Source organism: Polyodon spathula, chromosome 3 (genome assembly GCF_017654505.1).
Source record: "Polyodon spathula isolate WHYD16114869_AA chromosome 3, ASM1765450v1, whole genome shotgun sequence".
Taxonomy (NCBI): Eukaryota; Metazoa; Chordata; class Actinopteri; order Acipenseriformes; family Polyodontidae; genus Polyodon; species Polyodon spathula.
Window position 1 is genome coordinate 86,281,939 of NC_054536.1, and position 25,928 is coordinate 86,307,866.

Sequence of the window (25,928 nt, forward strand, 5' to 3'; positions counted from 1 at the left end):
ATTATACATAGATAGCTAGATAGATAGTGTGTGAATGAATGTGTGGAATGTGGAATGTGGAATGAAACTAGAGCCCCAGAATGGCGGAGTGAGGAATGGTTGGACTGATGAGGTAATGTGTTTGAAGAAGAGGAAGCTGTAGATCTGAGGACTGAGGCCCTTCTCTTTATGCCTTGTATCACAGATAGAAAGAGGGGGCATGTGGGTGCAATGTTCAGTAAAGCATGCCTGCTGTCACAAAGTGCGTGACTCTATGTGTGTTTAGTTATACTGTCAAAAAGAAAAGTTATAGTCACTATTGAATTGTATACAACAGCCACCTGACATAATGCCTTTGTGGTGAACTGTATATATTCCTGGCAAAGATATATTGCACATATGTGTGCATTTATTATTACAGACGTCATTCTCATTCCACTTGCAATAATTCTTCTCCCCTGACAAGTGCTTGAAACTTGAAACATAAGATTGTAATGCCTAGCACAAACAGTGCTTAGCTGAAAACTGTATTTTTAAAACAGCTTGTCTTATCACAGCTGCTTTCACAGACCTACAATCCCGGACCCTAGATTAAAGCAAGTATTATTCTAGCTGTCCAAAGTTATCTACATGGCCAGGTTCATCTCTTGGTACAAAGGAATTACTGTATAAATTTTCTTATAAATGCCATAGTTACATTTTTTTATTGGCTGCATTTCTATAGCTTGCTATTATTCATAATAACTGTCCAATATAACATTTATAGATGCATTATTGACTGTTTGTAACAGATTCTTAATCTGAGGATTTTTGTCACGTCTGTTGTCGAGCAAAATTACATTTAGTAGAAAAAGACATATCATACAACAAAACTATATAAAGATTATCTGGATTTCAGTAGTTCATCCATTTAGCAATTTGGACCTTTTTCTTAAGCCTCTCTTCCAAGCAACTTTCATACATTTTTGCCATTGCATGCAAAAAGATTTCAGAATATATCTTAGTAGCTGTATCATGTAAATAACTCTGAGAAAGGCAGTTGGCTCACAAGCGGAACGGTTCAACTTTGTTTGACTATGTTATAGAAGACAGTTTGTTAAACCAGTAATGTAATAATATCTTCCACACTGGTACATCGTCCATTTAAGGGTTAGTCATTTGCAATTAGTGCTGTCAACACGTATTTAAATATAGGGCAAAGGCTGCAATAGCCAGATTTTTCAAGATGTGTGAGAATGCTTAGCTCGTTCATTCAATCTAAAAAATGCCATTAACATATCCTGGTTACTTTCCTCATTACATTTGCCAAAATTGAAAATGTGACTTTTTCACAGCCCCCGTTACTCTGGAGCATTTCAATGTAAATTGCTTAGATACCATGTTCAATACAGAATCATAGAACTTACAGAACAGTAGTGAAAAGATGAACATGAGGCATCGACCACTATCATATATTCAAACTGGAGAAAGCTATGTGGTTTTTTTTTTTGTTTTTGGAACAAACAAAAAAAATCTGATAAGGTGGATCCATTCAACTACTTTTGTACTGAATCTGATGTTAGTTTGAAAGGTTAGAATTGTATTTAACACAAACCCCCACTGCTTGTCACCCTTATTCCAAGTGAAAATGACTAGGTGGGAAAGTCTGGATGTGACAGGGAAAATTGAAAGTAGAGTAAGAATACAGCTTAATGCAATATTTCAGGTGATCCAGACTTAATTTTAATTAAAATAGTTGTCTTAGTAATGATGTATGTTGAAGAAATGTTTTTATTGTTTTAACTTGCATTAATTAACTTCTTCTGGAAATCTGATAACTGTGCTATATATTGTTTTTAGTTGGACTTGTAGCGCATCTCAATATAAGTCAATTTTATCTTTCAGCAAATTACCTATTTTTATTAAATTAAGTTTTTATTTGAATGCTCACAATTTAATGATTTTGCTTTATGTGCATGTCCAAGAGAGATTTGATACGATATATTCAAATGTGACTGCATTTGATATAGAAAGGACTGTGATAAATACATCATTAACGCTTGACTGTAAACTAAAGGAAGGGTTTTATATTGTTGCTGCTGGAGGAGATATTGGTTAGGGGATTATATGTTTAGACACGTGTTTTTGGCTTGGCTACCAGCAGTGAACTGTATCCAGTGTGAAGAGGAAGGAAGGAGCGTTGAGTTCTTGTCAGAGGTTCAAACCCGCAGAGATAGGAGGGCGGCGCTGCTTGTTCAGGCACGATTCTCTGTCTCTGCCCTTTAGCCTTGGAGACAGAGGTCTGGCCAGTTTCCACCAAAAAGAAAACATATTGTGGTATTTGTAGGATGGATCAAACTCGAGGTTATGGTAGAAAATAGCAAGGTCTTGTATTTTAAGATTGAGACCAGAGGATTTGAATAGTAAAGTTGCTGCAGTGATGATGTTTAGAGATATATAATGTATCAACACTTGTTCTAATACATACACAAATGTAACCTCTCAGACCAATTGAAGTTATTCTATATATAAAACAGCAAGCATATTTATATACTGTTTATTGTTACACACAACATTCAGCATGCTGTTTAGCTTTACTTACAGCTGGCACACTTACCATATAACAGTAATTATATTATCACTATAGCTAGCACCAAGCATGTTGTCATAAAATAACTATTCTAAAACCCTGCATCCATTTAAAATAGATTGTGTTATACCCTAACAGCCTACTTAATGCTTGAGTTACTCGATAGACTACACACCTGTTGGACCGAGGAGACATTATTGTATTTGTGTGTTATCAGGTGTGTGATAGCAATTATTATCTATATTACTTAAGTAACCCAATGGTCTGCAGCTTTTGCCCAGTTTAGAACAACTACTGGTATTTGAGGTATTTAGAAAGTCATTCAAGCTGTAAATGAACAGTTAAACTCTTCAGGATTTGCTCCTTTGCCTTCAAGAAGCAATCCCAAACCTACCAGGAAGATTAACAAAAAAACGGTGGTTAGCTGCCAGTAACACTTAAAGGATAACCAGTTGCATAGTTTATGCATTCCCTCAAAGCTAACCGGCTGACTTACTGACGCCCGTCTGCCTTAACATATTCATCTTTCTTCCCTTTTCCTCAGCTAGACATTAAGTATGGTTCACAGTAAACCCCCAAAACAGTTATCAGCCCTGTGTTGTTTGACTCAGTTATCAAACTCAACCAAAAAAAATTCACTTCCTTTGAAGGAAACCACAAAAATGTAATCATCCTGGTATCTCCAGGCAAGGCCATTGTATCAAGTTTAACTTAATGTTTTCACATGCTTCTGTTCCCCTCTTTATATGACAAATTTATAGTTTGGAATTTCAATCAAACACTTGTATTTAAATTCAATTGAAAACCCCATGTAAATATGTCATTTAGCAAGTTCAGTTAAAAACAACAACAACCAAGATCTGAATCTTTTAAATTGTTTTTTTTTTTTTGTTTGTGTGTTTGTTTCAAACATTTTCATAAGGATTTTGTCAGGGCGGTTCCTAGAGAAAACTAGATTTTATTAGTTAATTGGTCATTGTTTTATTAAATGGCTTGAGAAGATGCAAAATATCATTGCATGATATATATGCTTTTATGCAATAGGCAGATTTTCTGTACAGAATTTGAGCATAATGTTCTTTGGGACTCCAAAATCAGTGTCTCCGTTATAGCTTTCTGATGCTAGTCAAAACCTGCAAATGTGCAGAAATTCCTTTGTAAAGATAATAAGCCATTTAATGTGTGGCGCCTCCTGGATTAAACATATTCCAACAGCACTGATGCACATGCAAATTAACAGTAACAATGAAGTATGTTTAATGTCATGGGGAAGTATGGAGTTTCGTGTACATACCTCAAGTTTCGTGTAGAGAGAGAGAGAGAGAGAGAGAGAGAGAGAGAGAGAGAGAGAGAGAGAGAGAGAGAGAGAGAGAGAGAGAGACTTGGAAATGATAGGTCAAAGTTGTTATCAGTGAATGATGCTTATTTGATGCAGTTTTCTTGCTAAGGAAATGCCTCACACAAAGCATTTAGATTGTGATAAGAACAAGGCCTGAATCATTTGATATTTATTAAATTCACTTTGCAATTAACTAACTTTGAAAATGTAATTGGAGAAAGTGCACAACTTGTGTTAAAAATAAAATACTTTATTTGGACTAGTGGACAGTAAATTGTATTTGCCACATTCTTTATTTATAGAACACAATACACTTTTAATCACAATATAGGAGTTAAATAAGAATTTGGGAGAGTATCAGAATATAGGGATACATGGAAGAACCTGACTCTCTGTCAAGACACCCATTTACTTAATGGATGCCACACATACATTTGGAGATTTCCTCAATGGATGTAGCTCATTGGGATCTTCTTTTTCAGGATGCTGAAAGCCGATGCCAGGGGATACTTCTTACCAACATAATTTGAATAGAATCTCCTTAGTCATTTTCTATTTATTTGTTCATTAAATCCCTGCCTAACAGTGCTTGTTATTACTGCTTAGGTTTGCTGTGAACTTCAGTGATATAGTAATTATTTAGCTTAACCAAAGATCTTGGCATGTGACATCATTTTAGGTTGGTTAGCAGTTTTGATGTGAGCAAATTAAATACATAAATTATTGTCTTTTCATAATCAATAATAAGGTGGCTAGTGGCTACACACAAAAGCATTCAATGCATGCTAATGTGAAGCCACAAAAGAATAACTTACAGAGAGTACAGCAAAATGTTTACTGCAGCACCATTAGGATATTGCACTGTTGACCCACAGGTAAGGACTAGTGAAGCTTGCAGGAGGTGAGTTTCATTCTAAAGAGCAAACTAGTCTGTTCAGTGCAGAATGCCTCTCTAGATGGCAGTCTGTGTCTGCTGTGATGCACATTCCATGCACTGACTGTTAATCACATACTGTAGAGAATTTCATAATCCTTTTCAGGTTGAACAGTATTGTGTGTCAGTGGTGCAATCTGTCCTAAAAGTATGGAGCACTGCTATACGCTTGCTGGCTCTCTAAACAGCTGTTACATTAAAGTTACAGTACACCTTGCAGGACGTTCATCTCCTGGGTTTTATGACACTTAGCAAATGTGCAAAGTTTTTAATTAGACTTGCCAGACAGCCCTAGGCTGCACTAGCGCCACAAAGTCTTAATGTTCTTCCCGCCTTACAGCACAACAAACCTCTCTACTCCTTTGAAGACAATGCCGACTATGTCTACGACGTCATGTGGTCCCTGGTGCATCCTGCAGTCTTTGCCTGTGTGGATGGAATGGGCTGTTTGGATCTCTGGAACCCAAATAACGACAAGGAGGTGAGAGCTCACAAACTCTGCATTCTTTGTGTTACCAGAGGTGTGCTGGCAATGATAAATTGATTATTTCAGTACTTTCACTTTATTTAACAAAATGGGTGCATCATGAGGTAATTGTATGGACCATTAGGCATCAGAGAAAAAACAATGATGTATTATTTTACCGATGTGTATTGCTTAATTCCATAGGTGTGCACACAGTGGCCTCCTGCTCGTGGTTTAATTTAATACTGCACATTGGTATTCCAGTGACAGCATGTTTTAATTTTAAACTGCATGTGACTGCATTGTTTTTTTCTGCTTCTATTGTAAAGATAACTTATGCATAGTATTTAATTTAAAGGGATTATTATCACTTGGGAAAATAAATTTAGCAGCCCAATATAATTCAGTAATTATGCTGATTGGGGAAAAAAAAAAAAAAAAAACTCAAGTACAGTGGTTAATAAATATTATAAATCCAAAGATTTGTTGTTATAGAAAAACTTTTACATACAAATTAATTTGTGGTAAGTATATAATGATAGCCTGGGGATTTAACATATTACTGCTAAGATGATATTCTGGATATGATACACTTGATAATTACAGTATTATGTGACAAATAGAGGTAAGACTAATAAAAATACAGGTGTTTGGTTTCTCATTAAACAGTAGATAATCTGTTCCAGTATCAATAGAGTGGCATTTATATTATATAATAATTTACACCAGTATATGAAAACAATTCACTTGACAATAATTGCAGTTTAGTGCTTTAGTAACAGTACATGTTTACAAGTCTCATTTAAAAATGATGGGGTGACAAGGCAGTGCTGTAGTCTTTCCAGTAAATTATAAACCACTTGAAGGCACTCCTTCTCTTTTGAAAAGCAAACATGTTGGCTATAAATACTAGCGTGATCAGGCAAGAAGAGACCGCTGCTAACATGGCTGGCACTGCACAGCTTGAAAGAGAAGGCCTTTCAAGTGTCCAGAGCAGGAAGTAAATCCTTCTTTTTAATTATAAATCATACAGCTGAGGGGATGCAAGGAGGGTTGGCTGCCTTCACATTGGCTCCTCTCCTGTGTGGAGGCATTTCAAGTACAGGTTGTACTGATGAAATACCTACCAATTTTAGACAGGAACACAGCTTCAGATGGTCCTTGATTATGACCTGTTCTTCCTTCAAATCTGACACTGAATGCACTTTTTTTTTTTGTTACACCAGAGTGTATTTTATGTTGGCAACTTAAAACTTAAATAATATAAGAGACTGGTTCTTCCCCTTGATCACCTTATGCTTGAATCTCACATCCTAATAATATAACCTATTTGCTTTGTCTGTGTAACACTATTAACATTGCAACCAAATGCAATATCTTACCATGGTATATTTTAGACACAATAATCAAAGCTAAACATAGTTAGATGCGTTCAAATATAACATTTTCAAGAGACAGGTAGGGATATAGTTGTGTTCTACCTTGATTTTAATGTTGCCTTCATTCTAATGAACCTTTTAAACTAACCAATCATCCTTCAACTAATAATTTTCAGACACATATTAAAGAGCAGTATACATCCGTATGCATTATAACAGTACCTGGAAGATGTATCGGACCTTGCTGTGCTGTTTCCTGTCTTCCCAGATCACTTGAAATAACTTTCAGTACTTTTTCAGCATTATGAACTGCATTGCGCAGCTCTGATATATCTCAGTTGTATGTTTACTTTGTTTGCTGCAGGCCTGGAATTAGTATCTCTATTCTTTCTGGTCAGGTAGCAGCAGGTGTACCTCAGTAAGAGTCAATAGATGCAATAGATTATTCTCACTCATTACCCCGAGCTGAATTGTAAGCGAATGTTGCCATCCTGTGACCTTTTCTTAACCAGAGGCCTGGTCACTCCAGCATTTTGCATAGGCAATTCATTCATTAATTTTTTTTTTATGTTACAGTAATGTTATTGGAATAATACAATAGCTTACAACAAGAAATCCTGCTGAATTATTGGATGCGTTGTCCACCTTAGCACTTATCCATTCAAGATCAGTTGATGTATTACTAGATAATTATAACACAACCTTAAGCAATATCTTGAACACGATAGCACCACTGTTTTTCAAAAGATTCTTCCCTTGGTTCAATGACACAACTCGTATACTCAACCAAACATGTCATAAATTAGAATGTAGATGGAAAACCATAAAATTATTATATTATTATTATTATTATTATTATTATTATTATTATTATTATTATTATTATTATTATTATTATTATTATTTTTACCTTGCCTGGAAAGATAGCGTCTTGAATTACAAGGCTGCATTATCTTCCACCAGGTCAGCTTACTCAAACTTAATAGAAACAAATAAAAGTAATCCTTGATTTCTCTTTAACACAATAGCTCAACTCACAAACCAGCAAAAAGAGCCTTCTATGAAAATCTTGTTAACAGCTAACAGCGATGACTTTATGAATCACTTGCTGATATAAGCACAAAACTGCTGATATAAGAAACCAAATATCAAACATTGGCCAAATCTAGTTAGTAAGGCAAAATCTTCTACTTGTTCATTAGACCCCATTTTTACTAAACTATTGAAAGAAATATTGTCTAGGATTGATTTTACTATTCTAAATATTATTAATAGCTCCCTTTCATCTGGTATCATTGCTGACTCATTGCCATTGCAAAACCACTGCTTAAAAAACTTACTTTGGATCCACTACTTAGGCCTTATTTCTAATCTCCTCTTTTTGTCAAAAAATCATTCTTTCCAGTGCATAATAGATAAAGTACTGAAATGGCTCTTATCAAAGTAGTAAACGATATGCTATTATCTTCTGGTTCAGGTCTTGCCTCATTCTTCTTGATCTAAGCGCAGCATTCAACACCATTGGCAATCTGTTTTTAATTGACCGTCTTGAGAATCTTGTGGGACTGTCAGGTTGCATTCTATCTTGGTTTAAATCTTTCAAGGTTACAATGTGTTCAAATTGAGGAGCGCTTGTCTTCTTATCTAGAGTTAAGTGTGGCATCCCACATGACTCTTTTCTTCGACCAATCTTGTTTTATCTCTGTGTGCTTCCCCTGGGCGATGTTGTCCGTAGACACAGGCTAAACTTTGCTATGCCGATGACACACAATTGTCTATCTCTGAAACCAGGTAATTCCACATCTGCAATACCTAAACTACCTGTCTCATTGATGTAAAGAAATGGATGTCAACACATTCTCTACAGTTAAATTCTGATAGAAAAGAGGTCATAATTTTGGGGTCAAGAAATCAACTGAGAGGGTAAATCAATGTGTCTGTATAGTGGGCAGCTACCATAATGAGTCAAAGACAGAAATGAGAAATTTGGATGTAATTTTTTCCCCTGATCTTTCATTTGAATCCCACATTTTTTTCCAACTAAGAAATACTGCAAAATTAAGGTGCTTTTTCTCAGCACAGGATGTAACTTAAGAATAGACTAGACTTAAGAGTAGAATAGACTACTGTAATGCCCCCTGGCATTCCAAACTGCATTTTGCTCATGCAAAACGCTACTGCCAGGATCCTAACGAAAACAAAAAAGTTTGAACATATAAAGGCACTATTGGCCTCCCTACACTGGCTCTCAGTACAATATGGGATTGATTTTAAAATCCTGCTTATAACCTATAAAGCCTTAAATGGGTTAGCTCCAGCCTACCCGAGTGACTTATTGTTCCCATATGTTTCAGGTCGCCCAAAATTTTACATACCGGGTTTAAAATTATGTACTGTATTACAGTTAACATGTCGTCGCTTTAGTTTTGGGAAGTGATATTTTCAGAATCATATTGTTCTGAATTAAAATACTACTTCTGTTAAAAATACAGTACCGGTACATCTAAATGCAAGACTACTAATTTTAAAACACAGTCCTTTCAGATATGTATTTTTGATATTGTCCTTTTTTCAGAGAATACAAAAAAGATACAATGGTTGGAGCGGGTCAAAATTTAATAATCAGATATGCGTCACACGCGTTTAACCATCACTGAAGTCAAAATTGTATAGGGTCGGATATGTGAGTGCTGACTATAATAATAATAAATAATAATAATAATAATAATAATAATAATAATAATAATAATAATATTTGATTGAACAGAATTATACTTTTTTTTTTTAGACTAGTGTATTTGTAGACTAGATATTATCTTTTAGATTTTATTTAGCCTGAACTGTGATCAAGACTACAGATCTTGAAAACGCACCTCATAATAAATAATTTGCCAATGTTTATAGCAAACACTATTTTAATAACATATATCATTACTAGTCATTTTTTGAAAAAACCTAACCCAAGTGCCATTCTCCTTCCCTGACAAGGTGGGAGAGTTTGAATGACAGGCTACTTCTGTTGCTATGAGCAGGTTCTCCATATATAGGGTCCCCAAAAGCGTAAGAGGTTCCCAAAAAATTGGAAAGCCTTTCTTTATTGTTCATGCTTTAAAAACTTAACAACTTTCAACTGCTAACTGGCTGTAGGCATTGTATCATCTATAGAGTCAATGTCATTTCTGTTAGACCAGTTCAGCATTTATTGGAAAACCATGTCCTGATTTACAACACACATTCTATTTTAATACTGCAATGCTTGGTCAAGCCTATATGAAATGCGATTGTCGTCAATTTAGGATTGTTTTAGCACTGTATATTTGTTGTGTGGAGGACAGAAGACCAAGGATGCTGTGTGGTCCAGTGGTTAAAGAAAAAGGGCTTGTAACCAGGAGGTTCCCCAGTTCAAATCCTGGCTCACTTATTGTGTGACCTTGAACAAGTTGCTTAACCTCCTTGTGCTCTGTCTTTCAGGTGACTGTCAATACCTCCTTGAATTAGCTCTTCTTTGTTCAAGACTTTCAATTCTTTTAGCCTGTCTGTATGAGAAGCCCGGAATAATTCTGTTGTTTTCTAGTAAGTGACTCTGCAGCTGATGCATTGTTCACACATCCTAGTCTCTGTAAGTCCCCTTGGATAAAGGTGTCTGCTAAATAAAGAAATAATAACCAAAATCTTGCAAAAAAAATGTTGTTTTTATACATTGTGATCTTGTTTATATCTAATTACTAAAGTATTTATTTATCAAATACTCCTGCTCAATCACAGCTGCACAAGCTTTTCTTTAAACAAAAAGGGATCCCTTTGATTACACTATGTAACACAATTTTTGTTCCTGGGTAGTAAGTGTTATTTCCTAATTGCTTATGCCTCAAAAGTATAGAAAATGGCTATTATTCCCCACAAACTTTGCTTTTGTGACCAGGACAGTGATATTTCAAAATATTGAATATAAATATTGAATATCTTTACGATTATACAGTATAATCATAAATCTCGAAAAACTACTCACTTCTAAATCTTTTGTAATCATTTTTGTATTACTTTAGTATAAATACATGTTAATTTGGATTCATATGTTGTTTTTTTCTGACTTTATGTGAACGAAAAGACACACATTTGCCCGTTTTCCCATTGGAAATAGTGATATTTTGAAATATCACTGTCCTGGTCACAAAAGCAAAGTTTGTGGGGAATAATAGCCATTTTCTATACTTTTGAGGCATAAGCAATTAGGAAATAACACTTGCTACCCAGGAACAAAAAAAAATTTAAAAATTGTTACACGGTGTTATTGTAGTGTCTAGGGACTAGAGAGTTAAAGGATGTCGTTGACTTGCCAAAGCTTCCTTTATGAGAAACATGATGCAGTGTTCACAGCATGCAGCCTTTTGTTATTAACATAACATTTTCGAGATTGCGTGCTTCCAATTTGTGTTCAAATGATTTGCAAGACCTTTTTTTTCTATAGCATAAGTAAAAAAAATCCTCATATAGATTGTGGTTAGGTATTTTAAATCCACCTCCCATTGAAATCACCAGTGCTATTCTGAGAGATTCACATCATATTTTCTTTTTTCTTCAATTGAGCTGCAATTGTCACCTCTAATCTGTTGTTGTCTGCGGTGTATTATCGCTGCAAGTTAAATGAGTTTCTCATTGTTTGGAAGATCTTAGGAGCTTTTTGTGTCTGTGTGGTTTCAGAATATAAATGTAGCATAACGTTCTTTCTAACAGGAAACTTGCACCTGTGATATGGATTTCTGGAAAAGATTTGCAAATCTTTTTTCAGCAGTTCAGGAGGATCTTTGGAGACTGTTTTGTGTGGTCTTTTCTTCCAACAGGTTATATAACAGAGTGATAATCTCTTTCATTTTACTCCACAGTGATTCTTAATTGAACTGTCAAAGAAACCTCAAAGCTCTGTTTTATTAAACTATACTGCGACAGAAAGTTAAATACCATCACTGCAGCTACAATACTGCATTGAGGCAACTTAATGCCCAAACAAAAGTATCCCATAATAAAAGTAAAGCAAGTGTGATTAAATATAGGCAAGCATTATAAAGACCAGCAAAGTATGGTAGAGTATATTAAAACAAACATTGCAAACCATTTTCTATGCCATGCATATCCCTTTTATATATAGGTCTCAAATGTGCAGTTTTAAGAGAACACATGTTTTAGAAAATATGTATTTCCATTTTGAAACGTGGTATCTGGTACAACACCAGGTTAAAGAAATTTGTTTGCGTGTTGTTTTTAAACTGTCTTGTACTTCCTGGGTAGTTTCTCCTGGAGGGTGCAATTGTCACTCACTGGCTTCTTTCCTGGAAATAACCAATCAGCTGCTTCCCCTATTGACTTACATACCTTCAGCCAGTATAACGCTTTGACCCAGAAGACACTGCTGGCGTGAAATGACCAAGGAAGAAAAGCAGTAGCAGACTTCCTGGAAGGCAAGGCAAGCAAACTGAAGACTCAGTGTAGTATCAGCTGTCTGTTTTGAAATGAAAATAATGTTTTCTGTAATATGCATTTCTTTCAAAACTCTACATTTGAGACCTATGTAGCTAATGAAAGTATACAAGATTTATATACAGTGCCTATAGAAAGTCTACACCCCATTAAATTGTTCACCTTTTGTTGCCTTAAAGCCTGGAATTAAAATCCATTAAAATGTTTTTTTTTTTTTTTTCATTTATCTACACATCCTACCCCACAACTTCCAAGTTAAAAAAAATTCTAGAAATTTGTAGAAAATTAATTAAAAATAAAAACTGAAATAGCTTGGTTGGATAAGTAATAGCAATCCTAAATTAGCTCAGGTGTAACCAATCGCCTTCAAAATCACACACCAAGTTAAGTGGCCTCCACCTGTGTTAAATTGTAGTGATTCACATGATTTCAGGATAAATTCAGCAGTTCCTGTAGGTTCTGCTGGGTTGTGCATTCCAAAGCGAAGACCATGAGCACCAAGATGCTTTGAAAGGCACAGATCAGGGGATGGGTATAAAAACATTTCAAAGGCCTTGAATATTCCTTGGAGCACGGTCAAGACGATTATTAAGAAGAGGAAGGTATATGGCACCACCAAGACCCTGCCTAAATCAGACCCGGCCTCTGCCATGAACCGGGTCCGATGGGCGGCAACAGGTAAAGAGGTGATACTCGGGGATTCGGAGGGTCGAGTCTGGATCTACGATGTTGGAGAGGTAAAAAAAAAAAAGTATTAATACTGGAGTGTATTGTGTATTGAAGTTGCGTCATCTATTGTAATTGAAGAATTTGATAGTTTTTATTATGAGGCAGACATATTAAAGGCATTTTAATGTATGGAATATATTGTAAAACTTTACCTGTTTTTTATTTTGTGGTTATGGGATAATGTGTTTAGGAATAGCCTGCTATAAATACTATTGGCTGATTTCACAGACCCTGATATGCACTGATCTTCTGCTACTATAATTAAAACAGTATTAGGTAGTCCATTAAAAGTGCTGGTCAGGGTCTGTGAAAATAAGCATAAAACTAATAATACCAAATAAAAGCTTAAGAAGTCTCATTTCTTTTGAAAAAATCCACTTTTAGGTGAATGTTTAGTTGGTATAATAAAATAATAATAATAATAATAATAATAATAATAATAATAATAATAATAATAATAATAATAATCATGTTCCACAAGTTTAAACTTTAACCCTGAAGAATGTATAAGCACCTATAAGAAACAACAACCCAGAAACAAATCTCAATTGTTTGAAAGGTAAAACAACTGTAAAAAAAAAAAATTGTTGTTATCTATTGAGGCCCTGAGTAAAAAGTACCAGACGCACCAAACAATTTCAAATCACGGTAATCATGTTTTATTAGTAACACACAGGTAATACTATATAGAGAAATGCACTGCTACTAAAGTTTAGGAAGTAGCCCTGATACAGACTAACAGAGCACAGCATATTTGATTGTTTGAAAGATAAATAGTAAAATTATAATACACCATATTTGTAATTTTTCTACTGAAAAAGTAATCGTAAAAGTCGAACTTTTTCCCATATGTAAATCTGGAGTGTGCAATATTATCATATGCACCAGGATAACTAACTGCAGAATGAACTTCCAAATATTTGTAGAGCTGGCTCCTTTGACTCTGGGTTTATTTCATTGCGGTTTTTTTTTTTTAAGATATTATAATTTTAGTTTTCTCAAGCAGTATAATTGGAGTCTGACTGCTTTAAAGTGTGGTTTAGGGTTAATGATCATGGGCGGTCATCAATTAAGCCACTAAAGTTAAAGGGTTTGATGTTTTAACATTGTGGGGGATAAAAAAAAAAAACATACACTGCAGTTTGTCAGTTGGCATGTTGGTAGCAAACTTTGTATACCCTATATTTTAAAGAAATCATTTTCCATGGGCTCCTTTCATGTCTGACACACACCAGTACTTGCGAAACTGGTTTGTCATTTTCCTTTGTGATAGGCTTATTTTTTTTAGTTATACAGAATGCATACACATTTCAGTCATTTCAGTTAAATCATTACACTGATGGAGGCATTAGCTGAAACATGTGTCTACTTACTGTTTCATATTATAGTTTTATTGTTGTGTTTGAAGTAATTAATCTCATAAGCCTTTTTGCACCAGCTGTATAGCTTTCTCAATATCAAATATCTCCCCTAGGTTCTTCTTAATATCACTGTTACTGTTCCACTTTTCCATGGCATACTGCTTATATATGTGCTGAGTCTGGAACAAATTCCAATTCATTTCTTTCATTTGCTTTATAAGGATTTCCAGTGCCACACAAAGCCAACATATAATTTATGCTTAAAGGCCCTCTGTTAGTGGTAAAATACTTGAGATGCCCTCTTTGGATTTGTATTTAACTATGATTATGCCCTCTCCCACTGAGGATTCTACTTGTGTGGTATAGGCACGCGCACACATACACACACACACACACACACACACACACATATGTATATTACTTTTACCGGTTTACAGTTTTACTCATACTGCATATAACCTTGCACTTCATATTGAAATTATATTTTATTATAAAATTATAACTGTGTATTTAAGTCCTTTTAAATCTGATTTTAATAACCCCTGCTTTTTTTGGGGGGTGGTTTTCGTATTGAAAGATAAACTGTCTGCCAGATGTTATGAAACGTGGCTGCATTCAATCACATGAATGTCTCCAGACCCTGAACTGGTAAAACACCCCATATCATGATTGAACCACCTCAGTGTTAAACTGTAGGTATAAAGTTTTCTCCAAACAAACATTCTATTTAGTCTCATTGGACCAGAAGATCTCATTGGACCCATTTGTTGAAGAACGCTCAGATTTTTGTTCATATTTCTTGGCAAATTTTAGACTGTTTTATGAATGTTCTTTAAAAGTGGTTTGCAGCAAGGCCTACGTGCATACAACTCTTCTGGGTTCAGGTGCCAGCTTTGAACTGTTCATACTATTATGCCTGATTGTTCCAAATCTTTCTTTCAGTCCTTGGCTGTTAATCTTGGATTTTTTTTTTAGATGCTCGGACAATTCTCCTACCTGCTGTACCTGTCATTTTCCTTGAACGTTGCAGCATTGTGTCAGCCCCGCCGGTGTCGTTGTGGCAGGGCGCTAGCCCTGCTATTGTACGTATGTATGTGTTGGTGTAGAGTATATTGGGTTGGCAGGCAGCTTTCTGGGTATGAGTCTCTCTTCCATGCCAATAATATCCAGTCCATGACCCTACCCTGTCACTTACTGACTCCACTTCTTTCAGTTGAATTGGTTCTATGGTGCTTCTTGATTATTGCTGATTGTGGATTTTTGTATTTCATATTTCTTTGATACTGTTCTGTAGACATTTACTTTGTTGTAGTTTGCTACGAGTGCTTTTTCTCAACGTGAATCCAACACCTTTGTCTTCACCATCATCTGCTGTGCTGCCAAAATAGTTTTTCTTCAAAGAGATGTTGGAAATAATAGTCTCATTTTTTCTGGCTATTGTTTTTTCTTTTGTTTTTTAAAGAAAGATTCTTTGTTAAACTACCAGAAATGGTGTACATGGCCTTTGTCATATTAAATAGTGGCTAATGTTCACTAAATGCCTGCATTTAATAAGTTTTTCTTGAATGATTTTATTTTAAGTGTAGGGTGCCAATACTTGTGTCTGCGACTATATATCAATAGTAAAGCGGTGATACTCCAGTCAGACAAAACACATTATATAATAATAATAATAGTAGTAATATCTTTATTTTGATATAGCGCCTTTCATAGTGGACTACCATCACAAAGCCCTTTACAGAGGTGTGCTGTGAACTGTGAATTACATGCAGAGTCACTTAAATTAGGACATGGATTTAATATCTCATCTGCAGGATGCAAAAGAGTCAGTCAGTGACAGAGGTGGGATTTGAACCACTGACCACCTGGTTACAAACACTGGACTTTAACCACTGGTCCTCACTGCCTTATAAACCTCAACTCCTTATATGCTAACTGGGTAGAGATTTGCTTACCCAGAATGTAGTCACACCACATCATCTATCGCCTCACAGTATGAATCACAAAGTACATTCATGGTCCAAGTTGTACATTAACTGCTTTCTGCATGGTCTAATATTCCTTATTTGAGTACAGTTCAATAATGTTAACAGTATATTATATATTTACTATACTGTGTAAGTCACTTGAATAAATAACTGTCCTCAATATTTCATGATTGTATTTGTGTGTATTCAAAAGGCACAGTAAGTGAAAGGCTGAGAAATCTCTCTCTAAATATATTTTAATTACAAAAAAAATAATTATAAAACAGTGGAAATGGTTTCTCAATTCACTTTGACCATCCCTTTCCCATAAAAAAATGAACAACAAACTACCTTTCCCAGTGCAGTTGGGTACTGTCCCTCCTTCCTGATTTGCGTCTATTATTGATTTGTTCTGAATACTTTAAACCCACCCCAACTGTTGAGTGGCAGCACATTCCTACATTTCTATGGAGACTCTGCTTGCGAGGTATAAAACGAGATTATAATTAGGAATGGAGGCTCGTTCACATGATTTAAAGCTGTATTACAGTTAAGATACAGAGGATTTAAAACAGAATTGCAATTTGTGACAAAATGTAAAGAAATGCCTACACACAAAAAACCCAGAAGAATGTGCCTATGACCATAGGGATTTAGTTGTGGAACACAGCGAAGCAAAGAAGGTACAACTTAAGTGTGCAAGTACTGTCGAGTTACTACACATACGGTGACAGAAGCAAGCACCCAAGCATTTTGGAACATAACCGAAAACAGTGATTTCATACAGTATATAAAAAGCAAAAAGACCTGAATAAAACGATTTATATAACACTCAGATAGCTAAAAAATAATCACAGAAAAATGAAATTAATAAAAACAGAAGCCCTAATTATAAAATCTAAAGGGCTTAGACTACAAGCTGTTGAAGTCTCCAGCAAAACCACAGCAGGTGGACCCGTAATGTAAAATGCATCGATTTTATTTTTTAATGTCCAGGCTTATACAGAATTTAACTTCTTAAGTTCATCTTTTTAAGTTTTAGTTTGCTGTTACAAAATAATTTTCATAGCAAGATGTGTAACATTAAATAAATCGAGTTTGATTATTCAGAGCTATGAAGTTTAAGAATTTATGTTTTGCATTACACAAACAAAGGGTCCTTTTCGTGTAGTGAGTGCAGGCAGCGCTATGGTGTAGACACAAAGCTAGTTTGTGTCGATTTTTGTATATTTTTGGATGCAGATCGCATTTGTATACTTCTTGTGACGTGAACTTTTGAAGTGTGATCTCATATACATGTCATTCCTTCAGTTTAATCAGGCCCACAAATCACACAACTGGGATTCTGCAACATTATAAACATATTAACTGGTTGCTGACAAATGGTTGTTAAGAGGTACTGGTTACACCACTGGGTAATACATTGGATTAAAAAAAAAGTCTGTATTGTTTCTGAAAGGGCCTACCAACTGATTAAAGCAACTATGAAGGTTAAGCAACAAACTCAAGGAAAATATAACACCATGGTATACAATTTGTTCTGCCAATGGTATGGACTCTCGGGTAGCTGTTATAAAGCCTGCATTTCCGTCCTTACAGCTTGCAGTCCCCCACGCTGAGGACTGGACTCGTTTTGCCAGGACCCTGGTGGAGATCTGTGCAAATAGACCTGATGCTGAAGAGGAAGGAGCTGTAGAACTGTCAAACTAGTGAATTGAGAAACCTGCTCCACATTCACCAGGATAGTGTTAAGTGTCAAGCTACAAATGCTGCACTGGGCTTATTAAGCCAGTCGTCGTTTACACCCTGCTTTTATCAAAACTGTCATGCCTTTAAAAGTGGTTCTGTACTGTATTATTTTTGTTCAAGCAAACCCCTTCTGCTTGAGTGTTTGACAGTTAATAGCCCAGTCAGACGATCCAGTTCAACTGCTGTTTGTCCTTTTCCTTTAGGAGCAGTGTTTAATAACATCTATTCACAGGCCATACTGGCATGGTGCTATTAAATCCATATGAGGCTGACTGTGATGATCTGCAGATGTGGTAAGCTACCCTAGAGCCAGCAGCTTTAGATGTGGTGTTTCACACTGGTATCTTACATTATAAATGTGTGTACTATATGCACATTGATGTTTTTATTTATTGCAGGGTACTGCATGAATTATATTTATTGGAAAGCAATCAAATAATATCATTTGCATTTCAGTTTACCCAATTAAAGTTATACCTTCTTGGTACCTATATCACTGTTGAATGCTTGGAAAATGAATTGTATTATTGCATTGTACTTACACCATAACTCAAAGTGTTACTGTGTATCAATCTATTACAAAATTATGTGATTTGAGTAAATAGACACTGATAATAAAACTACCAGAGAAATTTTGAGCCAATCAAATTGAGTGAAAGTCACCAAAAGGCTTCTACATTCACAGTGTTTTATGTCAGCACAGCAACTGCAGATATGTTTTGCCCTTTTTGGGGCTCATCAGTGCAGCGTAACTGTACTCCGACTAGTGAAAAGCTCAGGAGAGTAAATACACTGATGGCAAACAGGGCAAAACATGTCTGTAGTTGTTGTGCTCTGATTTTAAAACCCTGTGAATTTACAAGCCTTTTGGTGACTTTCACATGATTTGATTAGCTCTTGTAATGCTGAATATTACCCATAATATTTTATATATTATATAAATTATACACACACACAGTATATATACACAAGGATAATACTTGTCTGCATACTGTAATGTTTTTATTTGGATAGTACACAATCATTATATAAGAGATTTAAAGAAGATTCCCACTTGATGTGCAAGTTGGTTCTCAACTCTCCCCACGGCTATCATCTAGTTGCACATATAAGTCAGTAGCAGCTAGCAAGGTCAGCTTTTTGACAGGATTCTGTCCAAGCTGAGAAAATGTGGTACAGACTTCACATCTCCATCATCTTGAAATAACCAAGCACTGAATACACTGTACTGCGAAGTGACATTTCGGTTTGTAGTCATCGTTTTTACAACATCGAGTACTATACTGGGCAAGTGCAAAGTATTAGCTACAACGAGGAAAAAAAAAAAAAAAAAAAAAAAAAAAAAAAAAAAAACTGATTGGCACAGACTAATGTGTGTTACATTACTTTAAAAAAATAATAATACTAAAGGGTTTGAGTGTAATTTAAAAAACATATATACATTATTGCAGTGTTTTTAGGAATACATTATGAAAACTGTTTAAAGATAAATGGCATGGGAGGTGGAAGTTTCTATCCCAATTGTCACCACAGCTTGAATCAGCCAGGTGCCTGCTGAAGGTAAGTATTATAAATACGTTTCAGAAGGAAGTGCTGAAAGCAAGAATTTTTAATTAATGTGTCTTTTTTGTAAAGCATGGCAAAAAAAAAAACATTGCAATGGGTACTACTGGTATGCAACGCAATACAGCTCTTGCACCGAAAATATATTCATAAACATTCTTCACTGATGTAGCCAAGAGCCGTATAGATAATGGTAGTTACTTTTTATTCCAAAAACTATGTTATAAAACTTTAATTAAATTCACAAACAATATGAAAATATACTTGCATTTTCAATTGCACAAAACTTTAACATTCATACCAAATGCTTGTTTTTTAGGGGGCCCAATTATGTTTCAGAACTTGCTGTGTTGCTTGGAAGTTCATGTTAGGTTCAAAGCACCTTTTTTTAATAAGAAAAAAATACAACTTGAAAGGGTTTAATTATAAACAAAAAAAAATGGATAATAAGAATTAGTTTACAGGGTCTGTGCATACTTAGAATGGAAAAAAGCAAGCTGTTGTTTTTACTCTCCCTCCAGCTGTGTCCAGAAATCATAAAACTACTACTGCAGGACAAACAAGCATTTGGTGAGGTGGGTGGACAGTAACCAGCATTTCATTTTGCAAATTCTTGCAAATAAAACCATGAAGGAGAAAGAACCATCGGGACACCTGCTATAAATCAATAACCCTCTTCCTTGTGCCTCTGCCTCACCACATAGACAAAATTAACAATACAGAATTAATGTAGCCAGTCTTACAAGATCATCCCAAGGATTCTTAAAATGGTGGACAAGACAGCCAATACGTGACCTTGCAATCCATCACTGAATCCTCAACCCTCTGAAAGCGCTGGGCATCAGTTCAGTTTTGAAGCTCACCTGGTTGTTTGTTTTTATGAATCCCTTTTCTTTGTACACCCAAGTAACCTATTCCTGGTTTTGTATATAGTTTCCGAATAAACATACTTAAGCTACAGGAACACAAAACACTTAACATTTAATATTTTATTAACACTAACAGGCCAGCCTTTTTACATTTAGTACATGTAAAATGTAGTACATTGCTAACATGATCATCTCCAATGGAGAACACGCTTGTCTTTCAGTTGCCAAACATACTGTAAGGCACTGATTTACACACATTGCACATTAATAAATAGCATTCTATATCGCTGTATAAATAAAGCAAACATTTACCTATTACCAGTGATTCAGTATTAACAATGATTCAGTACAAATAAGCAGCAAGAATACACTATTTTCCAAATCCAAATCTCACAGCAGTTAATATTGTCTTGTACAATAAAAGCCATATTATACAACATTCTGTGGTCTAAAATAATTATATTTCTCTATATCATGACTAGTGACACTAAAGAGTAAAATACATTCTGTTTATAGATCATTTTAACTCGCTGATCTGCAATGCAGAAGTGTGAAATTTTAATAGAGAAACAGGAGGAAACAAACAGGGAGGAAGATCTCACAAAATAAACCTCTGTAATAACGACGTGTTTGCCAATTAACGATAACCTACGGTTGTCCAAAATTTCTTTGCTATATTTTCGTATTAAAAAAAACAAAATTTGCACTATATTTCTTTTATTGTATACAGCAGTATCTTCTAGGCGCCGACAGCGATTCGTTCACCACAGATACAGTAGTTTCATAAAAAAAAAGCAAATTGTCTTTGCGAGAATGTTTTGTATTCTGATTTCCACGAGTGCTCCTCATCAAAATGGAATGTAAACAAAAACAGCAAAATGCGCCGCTGTTTCTCTTGCTACACAAAGTTGAAAATTGTTCGAGCTCTTGAAAAAAACCTGAATCAGGGACACAAGTCTCCGAGCAATTTGTCGTTTCCTGTTCTGGCGAGTTGCTTCACCATTCTGTTCAATAATGTGCATGTCTTGTATACTTCTTCTGCATTTTCTGTCATGGATAGGGGTGCTGTGCTAATTTAATTTGACTGTTCATTTACTAACGTTAAGTTAACCATAAGTAACGACATTAATTTTGCTATTGCGATAGCCAGAAACACACCCGCCAGCTAATTTCATAGTGCATAGCGATTTAAGCTTTTTGGCCGTGTTGTTTTGCTGTAGTTTTATTATTGTTAGTTTGTCTGTTACTTTATTATTATAGTTTATTACCAAACACTTGTCTATTGTTTTGCTTTTAAGCATTCAGGTCATTTCATATGTTGATGCATGTTTGTCATGACAAGTAATTGATCATTGATTCATAATTTGTCTGGTGGCTAACTCTGTCTTAGAGCACACTTCGGCTGAGAGAACACTTTGCTTGCTTCCTGAGGGATGTTCTCTTAGCCAGAGACTACTGTAATACACATTAAGTAAGATTTTCTGTAATCACTGTTGGCCATGTATGTTAACTCTTTGAGTAGCGAGTTCTAAAATGCACTGCTGGTCCTACGGGAGTGAGTTTTTTTTTTTTTTCTTCTGCATGCGCTAGATTATTACAAGTACAGTGTACAAACAAGCTGAAAACTACATGCTTGTATGTATGTAATGAATACTAACAAAATACAAACAAATCATTTTTACAGTAAAAGTTATATATATATATATATATATATATATATATATATATATATATATATATATATATATATATATATTTTTTTTTTTTAGTCATAGGGAAAGGTTTTTACTAAAAAAATAACATGTAGGCGATAAACAACAGGGTAGAACAACCACAATGAGAAAGAGGAGGGGGGGGGGAGATGAATAAATCAAATCCGGGTGGAGGGAGTGAGAGTCTCTAATGCTTCAGCGTATCAGGTACTCCTTGAAGCATGGAGCAACACACAGAGATTGGCGCCACCTCTTTATTCGCCTATGTCTTCACTGAGATATGGCCGACATCCAATTCAGTGGAAGAATTGTATGCATTTGAATTTAAAATCGGAATCTGAACTTATTACTAATAACTTATTACTGAAATTATTACTAATACTTCTTTCTCACTGAGAGATCTTCGCCGGTTTACAAGCACTGTTGACATTTTTGTGACTGGGATAATTACATGTACTGTAATTCAGTCAATATTTAGAAGAGGATGCAAGAGACCAATAAAGGTTTTACAGAAACCTAGTGTTACAATATCATGTTAGCAGGAGTTTTGTAGGCTCAGTAATTCAAGTTTAAAAGTTGCGTACGTTCGTACTGCACAAAGGGTTAAGGCTCTATTTAATATACTAAAAAAAAAAATCTGAGAACAAAGCACACACACCAGTTACTAGAAAATAGGTTAAATTATTCACGTTTCTGTTTATTAAAATGTTTGGTCATTTCATTTGCAACCCGAGGAACAAGGAATGTAAAATATACACACAAGTCTAACTAATCTACAAACACTCCAAACATTTAAACATTAGTCATATTATATTCTAGAATCACATTCAGTGAGGAAAGACCTGAGTGTTAAAAAAAAAAAAAAAAAAAAATTGAATGGAATAAATATAATCTCACTCCGACCCATTATTTGAATTTCAATCTATTTCCTTGTGAAAGGATGAACATAATTCCAGACTATCTTATAAATTGTGATACAATTACAGTACTGATAAAATACTTCTCTGCAAAAAACAAATTAAACACAACAAATGTGCGTGCAAAAATAAAAAATTATGCCGATATAAGTTACCAGGGTTACGTGTGTAATGTGGAACACCTTGATTTTTGTCCAAACCAAACTACATTTTGGGAGCATTGGTCCCAAGATAAACACAGCCAATCAGGTGTTGTTAACTTCTTGATAAATGTGCATGGAAAGGTACCAAAAAAACGGTATTACTTCAGTCATGTGACACTCATCTTACATGAGAAACACATGTTACAAATGTAACCTAGAGAATAATAGTCATCATCAAAGGAGTGATGTCCACAAAACAGAATTTCACACCACAAGTAAATGTCATCCATCCAGGCCCAATGGAAGGAACCCTAGCATGTTAGCGATCTTCATGGAATGGTCAGCGTTCAAATTGACCAGGAAATTAAACAGGGTTTGTATTAACCAAACAAATAATAAGTCTGTATCTCAAACTGTTAAAGATTGTGTTAGAAGTACAATGATGACAGAGTTACTGAAACATAAGATCATTCCTCTTTATAGGGGATGCTTAGGGAAACGGATACTACTGTATACTGCTTCCTTATCAGTTTGGACATCACTGTAGCCACAATATGAAATACTTACAGTAACATGTTTAAAAGGAAGCACTCTAAAGCCACAACAAGAAATCCTAAGTTGATCAGGTATGGGAGGGCTCACTGTGTTTGAGTCATTAAGACTGGGCTGTGGCCACGACAGCAGGTGAAGTATATGCTTGCGCTGTAAAACGTGGCAGATGGAGTCCAAATTTACTCTCGATCCCAGCAAACGTAGCCACGGCCAACTTATAACCTCCAATGTGGTCTGGATTGGGTGCCGGTAAGCTAATGCGAGATTTGGGATGGGGCTCTGAACCAGATGGTTTTCTGAGAACGAAAAGAAAATTAATTTTGTGGTTGAGTAAAACAGCAGGACAAGGAAACAAGGTGGGTGACAACATTTCCCTAATACAGTGTTAAACAGTGGTTAATAATAATAATAATAATAATAATAATAATAATAATAATAATAATAATAATAATAATAATAATAATAATGCAAGTAGCATCTGTGAATAGCCCATGTGCATTTCAAGAATAAGAGAATAAAAAAGTAAATAAAAAAGAGACAGCTAACCTTTAATTATTTGGCTAGTCTTACACTGGATTGCCTTAAAGAGTAAGTATCAGGGTTCTGAAAAAACTGGCGTTGTTGCTACAACTGTATAAGTTATGTACCTGTAATTTTTCTTTTCACTGTTAACATCCGGACAACTTTTTACACTTATAACTTTAAAGTTTTACAAAGCTCTTTTCAAAATGGCCGCTTAGTGCGCCGATGTTTTTGATCTGTCCTCTAAATCACTGTGATTTAAAAAAAAAAAAAAAAAAAAAAACATAACACATGCTCTGTTTATTTTTTATTTTCTGTACATCATGAATCGTTATTACTGTGTTACCTGTTTGACAATGTGGGCAATAGTCCTTGTACTATCAGTGCACTAGAGCGGACATTTTTAAATGAGCTTTGTAAAAAGACTTGTTTTGTTAAAGTTGTCAGGATGTTAACAATGAAAAGAAAAATGACAGGTACGTTATTTAAACAGTTGTAGCAACAAGGGGGGGACGAAGCCCGCTGTTTACTCTAACTTGTATATAAATGGCTACGTATTAGGTTTGCCAGTGTAAAAGTAAATTAATTATCCAAATGCGTATTATGATCCTAAATGAACTACAGGATCCTAAAAACATTTACACAGAATTTTTTTTTTTTGCTTGCCATCAATAAATACAAATAAATAAATAAATAAAAAATCATAACCATGTGAAATGGTGTAACAAATATAAATGTGGAAAATACTGCTTCTACTATACAATCTGCAAGTCAGTTATTTTAAACAAAACCTTTTAATTCATCACTTACTTTCCCCCAAAATCAACATAGAACCATCTCTGAAGTAATTCGTAGGTCAGCAGCGTGACACCGAACTGGGGCGAGGAGCGGCACACACGGGCTTCAAGAGCAAACAAAACAAGAATCCATGAGGCGCAGGGTTTAAAATACTGTTTGAAAGGGCTGGGGCAGACCTTAGGTTTTGACTTCTGAACTGTTTATCATGTATGTGCATTTCTGCACGATCCACATTAACTTTCATACCTCCTGCTCCTTTCCAAAAAGCCCTCGGGCCTTCTTCTCGAAGAATCTTCCGGAAGCAGTCAATCACTCCAGTGTAAGAGGTCTGTCCAGCACGAGCGGCCACTTGTAACCTGGTCTTGATAACATCAGCTGGTGTAACCAAGGAGGCTGCAGGCATACCTGAGGAGCAAAAGGGTCATTGTTTTACTGCTCTTCATTTACAAAAAAAAAAATGTTTATAGCAACAGAACACCACAATTACAGAGCGTTACCATACCACCGCGAGCCAGGGAACTACTTAAAGAGGGCCACTCACTTTATTAACTGGTTAAAAGTGCATTTATTGTTACTGTAAAAACTAATTCATCCATATGAGAATAAAAAAACAATGGCCGTAGTCAATTAAAAATTCCTCTCTCTCTAGTCAAATTATATATAGATATAGATATATATATATATATATATATATATATATATATATATTATACACACACATTACAAATTGTGAAATATATATATATATATATATATATATATATATATATATATATATATATATATATATATATATATATATATATATATATAATATATATACATACATACATACATATATACACACACACACACACACACAAACCCTATTACTAGATACTTGTTTCATTTGTTACTGTAGTTAT

At 35.1% G+C, this 25,928-nt stretch overlaps 1 protein-coding gene and 1 pseudogene across 2 annotated transcripts in view; one reads left to right on the forward strand and one right to left on the reverse strand.

Moving 5' to 3' along the window:
* The window catches only part of LOC121309530, an 85,877-nt pseudogene extending 67,680 nt beyond the window's left edge, over positions 1–18,197 (forward strand).
* A 3,964-nt stretch (positions 18,198–22,161) lies between these two features.
* Positions 22,162–25,928, reverse strand: part of LOC121313557 (calcium-binding mitochondrial carrier protein Aralar2) — a 49,544-nt gene continuing 45,777 nt past the window's right edge. For both annotated transcript variants that reach the window (XM_041246239.1, XM_041246237.1), the window contains exons 16-18: positions 25,270–25,428; positions 25,036–25,126; positions 22,162–23,999 (exon numbers count right to left, since the gene is read on the reverse strand). In XM_041246239.1, the coding sequence (XP_041102173.1) occupies positions 23,807–23,999; positions 25,036–25,126; positions 25,270–25,428 (443 nt within the window). In that variant the 3' untranslated portion in view covers positions 22,162–23,806. The remainder of the gene's footprint in view (positions 24,000–25,035; positions 25,127–25,269; positions 25,429–25,928) is intronic.